At 40.5% G+C, this 7,016-nt stretch overlaps 3 protein-coding genes across 3 annotated transcripts; all 3 read left to right on the top strand.

Moving 5' to 3' along the window:
• Positions 1-3,944: 3,944 nt before the first annotated feature.
• On the top strand, positions 3,945-4,907 carry LOC132940560 (uncharacterized). The gene has a single exon (XM_061008293.1). It carries the CDS (start codon positions 3,945-3,947, stop codon positions 4,905-4,907), a length of 963 nt encoding a protein of 320 aa, XP_060864276.1.
• A 630-nt stretch (positions 4,908-5,537) lies between these two features.
• On the top strand, positions 5,538-6,245 carry LOC132940554 (uncharacterized). Its single transcript, XM_061008286.1, has one exon. It carries the CDS (start codon positions 5,538-5,540, stop codon positions 6,243-6,245), a length of 708 nt encoding a protein of 235 aa, XP_060864269.1.
• A 96-nt stretch (positions 6,246-6,341) lies between these two features.
• On the top strand, positions 6,342-6,782 carry LOC132940549 (uncharacterized). Its single transcript, XM_061008273.1, has one exon. It carries the CDS (start codon positions 6,342-6,344, stop codon positions 6,780-6,782), a length of 441 nt encoding a protein of 146 aa, XP_060864256.1.
• The last annotated feature ends 234 nt before the right edge of the window (positions 6,783-7,016 follow it).

Below are 7,016 nucleotides of genomic sequence, written 5' to 3'. Positions count from 1 at the left end.
GGTATATGAAATACGCATGAATTAAATGTATACATCAAAACATGTCTTGGTAAACAGCTGGTCACAGTGTACCTACCTAAACATGCATTTACACAAAAACCAGATGTTAATACATTTTGACTGTTCGATTACTTTTTTTAGATTCTGAGCAAAGCGATGAATGTATTGATTTTACAATAATGTGTGTGTTTTTTTTTTGTGTCTGTCATCACCTTCTAGGACAGAATAAATTAAAAAACGTAGATACTTGAAAATTTCACTGAATGTTTATATTAGCATTCTCTATACACGATAACTATTGGAAATAATTTGACTCTTTCTGAGCTGTTTACGGACATTGTCAGTTTTAAATTCTTTTAGTTTTTTTTTTCTATAAATATCAATAACATTTTATTTGTTGGGTAAAAAAGCGTGAAAATTTAATATAAAGCTCCTGATATATCGTTCTAATATCAGATGGAAAATATTAAAAATACATAGGCACAATTTTTTATTATAAGCATTTAAAGTTCAAATTCTGACAAAATTTATCAAATTTATAATTTAATAATTATTTTGTAGTTGAAAATGTATAAAATGTTCAACTTTTATAGTTAAGGATTCAACATTTAAAACAAGTGTCGCCGCCGCGACAATATGAGTAGGCTCCGCCACCGACCGGCACACACATATACACACAGAGCCTTTATTATTATAATTTGTATTAAATGTTTATTGTGAATTTATTATTGTTATGTAATATGCAGATTATAAAGCTCGTTATCGCATGCCGCCGCGTCGGCTGTTTAGTTATGATTTTTGCACGGCCGCCAAAAGAGTCCAGTCCGCTCGGCAGTGCTAACGCCGAATCACGTTATATTTTCTAGAGGCGCTAATCGCCATCGTTTTTTTTATATTGTAATTTTTACGTGCGCGAATCGCCATATTTTTAGAATGTATTTATTGTATTTTAGTGTGTGCTAATCACCACGAATAACGTCTGTTATTATTCATATTGTCGCATAATATTGATTATTGACCGTGTACGCTATTTATTATACCTTTATACTATATGAATTGTGAATTATATTGCAAATTATATAATTATTATTGCCACTAATGTGTACACAAATTATTTAGGCATAGGTAACAGCTGGCCAGCAGTGCACCACCAAATTATGTGAGTTCCTTTTTATATTATTATTATATTTATTGTTGTATTACTGTTGAGCCATTATTATTATATCTAAAACTTGTGTTATTATCAATAATATAATAACTTGTATATTGAAAATATGCACGCATATTTATTATTTTGAACCATAAACCTATTGGTATAATTTATTTCCATAGTTTTGAGCATACACACACACACACACACACACACACACACACACACACACACACACACACACACACACACACACACACACACATATACACACCAACACACATCATCACACCACATAGCTCACTAGTATTTGCGCGGCGAACCCAACCAATGCTAGTTGAGCTATAACATCACTACACACAGGTCGGTCGGTGTGTGAGTGAGCGTGCGAAGTAGTTTGGTGACCGGGCACCACGGCTTATTATTGTTTGTTCCCGGCCCGTACATTTGGTGACCTCGACGTGATTATCGGCTTACGCGGCATTACGTATTTTAGTATCGGAGTTGGAGAGGCAAGACAGTCGTTGATACAAATAACATTGAGCATCGTCCGCACGTTTAATTATGATACCAAGATAATTTGCGTGGAGAATTATAATAGGAATATTATATAACTATAATCATTTCTTTTACTGTTATATATTTAATTATTTTGTTTATTACTGGTTGTCTGTATTATAATTATGGAACTCGACGATTCGACGCTAAAGGTGATATCGGACCTCAAAAGAAAGCGAGGTGTCGTAAAGGCATTGTTAACGCGGATCATAACATTTGTGAACAATTTCGATCCAGGAGAGCAGGCAGTCTCACTGCTTGATTTTCGACAAGAGGAGCTACCTCAAATAAATCGAAAGTTTTACGCGATTCAATGCGAGATCGAACTACTTGCGGTGGATGATGCAGAAGGCGCGTAGCAAGACAGAGCAAGTTTTGAGGCTGATTACTACGATGTAAGATCTCGGATACACGAATTAATAAATGCAGAAAGGACATCTAGTACAACTAACCAAAATGCATCGTTTGGAAACAGCTCAAGTAACACTCGTATGCATCTAACTCTTATACCATTACCCAAGTTCAATGCTAACATTCAGGATTGGCCATCGTTCTACGATGTTTTTAAGACAATGGTTCGCAACGATGAGTCAATGCCACCAGCACAAAAGTTTTATTGTTTGCGATCATGTCTAAGCAACCAAGCATTAGACTTAGTCTAGTCAATACCGATTAGTGATGGTAACTATGAGGCAGTAATTCAAAGGCTAATACAGCGCTATGATAATAAAAGTCTAATTATACAATCGCATATTAGGTCAATTTTGGATTCCCCAAGAGTGGAAAAAGCATCAGCAACTTCACTTCAAGGGTGGCATTCTCATGTATGTGTACACGTAGCAGCATTACGAGCAATAGGGCAGCCAGTGGAACACTGGGACGCATGGCTAGTTACTATTATCATAAGCCAACTTGACAAGAATACTGGGTGGCAACAACACCAAAAAAAATACAGAGCTGCCAAAATATGAGCAGCTTGAGAAGTTTTTAGCAAGTTGTTGCATTGCATTTGAGAGTACAGACGCGTGTATCCAAAGCATGGACAAGCTAACACATAACTCCAAAAACAGAGAACCGAGTTCCAGAGGAAATAGACAATCAAGCAATGCAAGGAAAACGTTACTGACCACCAGCAACAACCTGCAAAGACCATATCCCTGTTGTACAGAAGGTCACAGATTATTTGCTTGTGAAACCTTCAAGGCTCTCAAAGTGGCAGCACGACTGGATTTTGCGAGATCGGAAAGATTATGCTTCAACTGTCTTGCGCCATTTCACAATGCTGATAACTGTAGGACTATCTACTCGTGCAAGAAATGCAACAAAAAACACAATACAATGTTGCACTTCGAAGGTCAACAAGGATCGTCTGCCGACAAGAATGGCGAAAGTGACAATGATAGCGTCGTAGCTGAAGCAAGCCAGCGCCCCCCCCCCCCCCCCCCGAAAGTTCTATCCGCCCAGTGTAAAAGCGGACATGTTTTTCTAGCCACGACCTCTGTTCTTGTTGTCGACAACCGTGTCGAGCTTAGAAAATGTCGAGTTAATTTAGACAGTGAGTCGCAAATCAACTTTGTATCATTAAAATTTGCAAATCAGTTACAACTTTCTCGTCCAGAAAACAATATTGCCGGTAAGTGGTATCGGAGCAAATCAAGTTCAGTCAGTCTCCAGTATCACGCTCAAGTTAAAATCTCGAGTGAAACTGTTTGAAGCTTAGTTAATCTGTCACGTGTTGCCAACAATTATAGATGATCTATATCTATCTATCTATCTATCTATCTATCTATCTATCTATCCATCTTTATTGTCCAAGACCACCAACTGGATGGAGCATACCAGAGGAGCTAGTCCAACAGCTGGCTGGTCCATTTTTTTATCGCACTGGAGCAATTGATCTCCTGATTGGAGGTGGTATTTTCTTCAACTTGGTCAAACCAGGCAGGGTTCAGCTCCAGGTAGGGACAGCTTGGGTTGGGTGGTGACAGGAGAAGTTAACGCCACTTGCTTGTTCTCGGCAAGGACCTTTGGTGAGATTTGTAACGATGAATTTAGAGCATTGTGCAGCACTGACTCAACAGGGTACGGATCTGAATCTAAAGCAAATAAGAGGGCCTTAGAAGAGAATAAGGCATTGCAGAATTTCAAATAAACCACCAAGCGGGACGAGACTGGTAGATTTATATTGCGTCTTCCCTTTAAGCCAAAGGTGCATGAGCTTAGAGGCACATTAGAAATGGCCAGGTCAAGATTTTTAAGTGTCGAACGAAGATTACAGAGAGACGAAGGGTTGAAACTGCAATATATACAATTTATGGATGAGTATCTAGAAATGGGGCATATGGAAAAGCTCCACGAAGAATCAGATGAGTCCAGAGGTGTATTCTACCTTCCACATCACCCAGTACTAGAGCTTTCAAGCCTTACGACAAAGTTGCGCGTCGTTTTTGATGCCTCGGCTAAAAGTTCATCAAATCGGTCCTTAAACGATGTCCTGATGTGTGGCCCAACCGTGCACGACGATTTATGTGAAATTTTGATGCGTTTCCGCAAGTATCAGTTTGTAATAACAGACAACGTTGAGAAAATGTTTCGGCAAATCAAGATAGATCCAAGAGATCGAGACTTCCAGAGGATACTTTGGAGACCAGAACCAGATGATGCGTTGGAGTCCTATCGGCTTACGGCTGTGACTTACGGTACCACACTCGCCTCTTTTATGGCCACAAACTGTTTCATATCGCTGGCTGAAGGCTCAAAATATAGTGACCCAGAAGTATCTGAAATCATACAGCGTGATTTCTACATGGATGACTTGATGTCCGGAGCTGACACTATCGATGAGTGCTCTCGGCTCCAAAAGTGGAGAAGTGCAATTCTTGCTTCAGCAAACCTACCGTTAAGAAAATGGTTCTCTAATTCCTCTGAACTTCTAAAACCCATAGGGAAGTCCAGCAACGATCCCCTATTTGCCTTACAAATCGGTACTGAGGACATAGTTAAATCACTTGGACTCAGCGGGAAACCAGAAGCAGATGAATTTCGATTTTTTGTGCAACATAATCCTACCAGGGCAAGGAGTACCAAGATATTGCTTTTGTCTGATTTAAACCGAATCTTCGACCCTTTAGGATTTTTGTCACCAGTACTCATAAAAGTAAAGATATTTCTGCAACAGCTATGGCAGCTAAAGATATAGTGGGATAAGGCCCTTCCAACTGACCTAGCGAGCAGATGGGAAAGGTTTTACCGGGAGCTCAAGGAATTAAGTTTATTGGCCATTCCAAGGAAATTTATTCCACGCGTGAGTCACCAGGTGAAAATTCATGGTTACTGTGACGCATCTGAAGAGGCATACGGGGCCGCAATGTATATCCGAAGTAAAGATGAAATGGGATGCTGGCATTCTCGGTTACTTTGTGCCAGGACACGGGTGGCACCGCTAAAAGGGTCAATAACACCTAGATTAGAGCTGAATGGTGCACTTAGTCTAGCTCAATTGGCAAGAAAAACTACAGAAGCATGGGGACTAAGTATCAAAGACATACAACTATGGACTGGCTCTATGGTGGTTCTAGGCTGGCTCAAGAGCCAAATAGCATGACTCAAAACTTATGTAGCAAATCGAATAAATCAGATTTTGGAAATAACGGAATCCGAACAATGGAGGCATGTAAGAACCGATTAAAATCCGGCTGACATACTATCTCGAGGAGTGACCCCAAGGGAGCATCAAGATAAGGTTCTTTGGTGGAATGGACCTTACTGGCTCGCAGAAGAAGAGAATCAATGGATTTAGCACGCAGTACCATTGATACCAGAAGATCAGATGCCAGAGGAACATCCAATCAAATTGCCATTGGCCGCAGTCAATCATTTGGATAAAATATTACAGCATTACTCAAGTTGGAAAAGACTTGTTAGGGCAATTGCTCGGCTGAACAAATTCGTCAAATTTCGAAGGGCAAAAGGAAGAGGGGCCAACGTGACTCAATATTTTATGGTATCTGAACTAAGATCGGCAGAGAAAATATTAATTAAACGAGCACAAGCTAACGAGTTTTCATTGGAACTCCTCACAATGCGTAAACAAAGGGAGATTCCTAAATGTATCAAACTTAAGGGATTACGTCCATTACTGCAAAAGGATGGTCTAATAGTGGTAGGAGGAAGACTTGAAAATGCAGACCTTGATGAGAACCAGATACACCCAAATGTTTTACCAGCAAAACATAAGATAACAAGATTAATTTTTGAGGACTATCATCAAGCACTCCTTCACTGTGGACCGCAAATACTACTAGCCGTAGTTAGACAATGTTACTGGCCCTTGAGAGGTAGGATAATGGCTCGTTCTACAGTTACACGCTGTATCAATTGCGTTTGTGCGAAACCAAGATTTGAAACCCCACTTATGGCTCCTTTACCAAAACAAAGAGTACAAATGTCTCGTCCATTTACAACAACTGGCGTACATTTTGCAGGGCCATTACAAATTCAAAGTGGTATACGTCGTATAACAACAAAAAAGGCATAGATAGCAGTATTTGTATGCTTTGCTACGAGAGCCATAGACTTAGAACCCGTGGTAGACTTAACGAGCGAAACATTCCTTGCAGCCTTACGTAGGTTTATGGCCAGACGTGGAAAAATCACCAAGATTTACAGCGATAATGCAATAAATTTCGTGGGTGTGCAGAAAGAGCTAAAGGCGTACTTAGAAGACAGTGAGAGGTATATGGCCAACGAAAGAGTTCAATGGCACTTCAATCCACCATCGGCGCCACACTTCGGTGGTCTTTGGGAAAATGCTGTAAAAAGTACAAAGCATCACCTATATCGAGTAATCAAGGATAGCCGGCTGAATCTAGAGGAGTTGCTGACATTGCTGTGCCAGATTGAGGCATGTGTCAACTTATGGCCTATGACACCACTAAGTAATGATCCAGGAGAACCCAACGCTCTTACACCGGCTCACTTCCTCATCGGGGGTCCACTGCTCCTACCACTGAACCTGAAATTCCAAGTGAGACAGTTAGCAATCTCCGCCGCTGGAGACACATTCAAGGATTAATGCAGATATTCTGGAGGCGCTAGCACAAGGAGTATATACCCCAGCTCCTGGTTCGAGGTCGATGGGTAACACCAAGGAAAACCATGAGTGTAGATTTTTTTGTCCGAGCGCAGCGCAGCGAGCGAGTGGCAACGTGGGCATCCCTAACGTGGTATACGTACTAACACTTTGGCTCACACTAATACCATTGAGAGTTCTTGGGCCAAAATAAAATCACGGAATAATCCAGGTTCG

This window comes from Metopolophium dirhodum, chromosome 1 (genome assembly GCF_019925205.1).
Source record: "Metopolophium dirhodum isolate CAU chromosome 1, ASM1992520v1, whole genome shotgun sequence".
Classification (NCBI taxonomy): Eukaryota; Metazoa; Arthropoda; class Insecta; order Hemiptera; family Aphididae; genus Metopolophium; species Metopolophium dirhodum.
The sequence above is the reverse complement of the archived record's forward strand: the minus strand, read 5'-3'. Positions and strand labels throughout refer to the sequence as shown.

Excerpts from the sequence above, each read along its gene's own strand:
- LOC132940554 (XM_061008286.1), top strand. The coding sequence starts at position 5,538 with ATGCCAGAGGAACATCCAATCAAATTGCCATTGGCCGCAGTCAATCAT.
- LOC132940560 (XM_061008293.1), top strand. The coding sequence starts at position 3,945 with ATGGCCAGGTCAAGATTTTTAAGTGTCGAACGAAGATTACAGAGAGAC.
- LOC132940549 (XM_061008273.1), top strand. The coding sequence starts at position 6,342 with ATGGCCAGACGTGGAAAAATCACCAAGATTTACAGCGATAATGCAATA.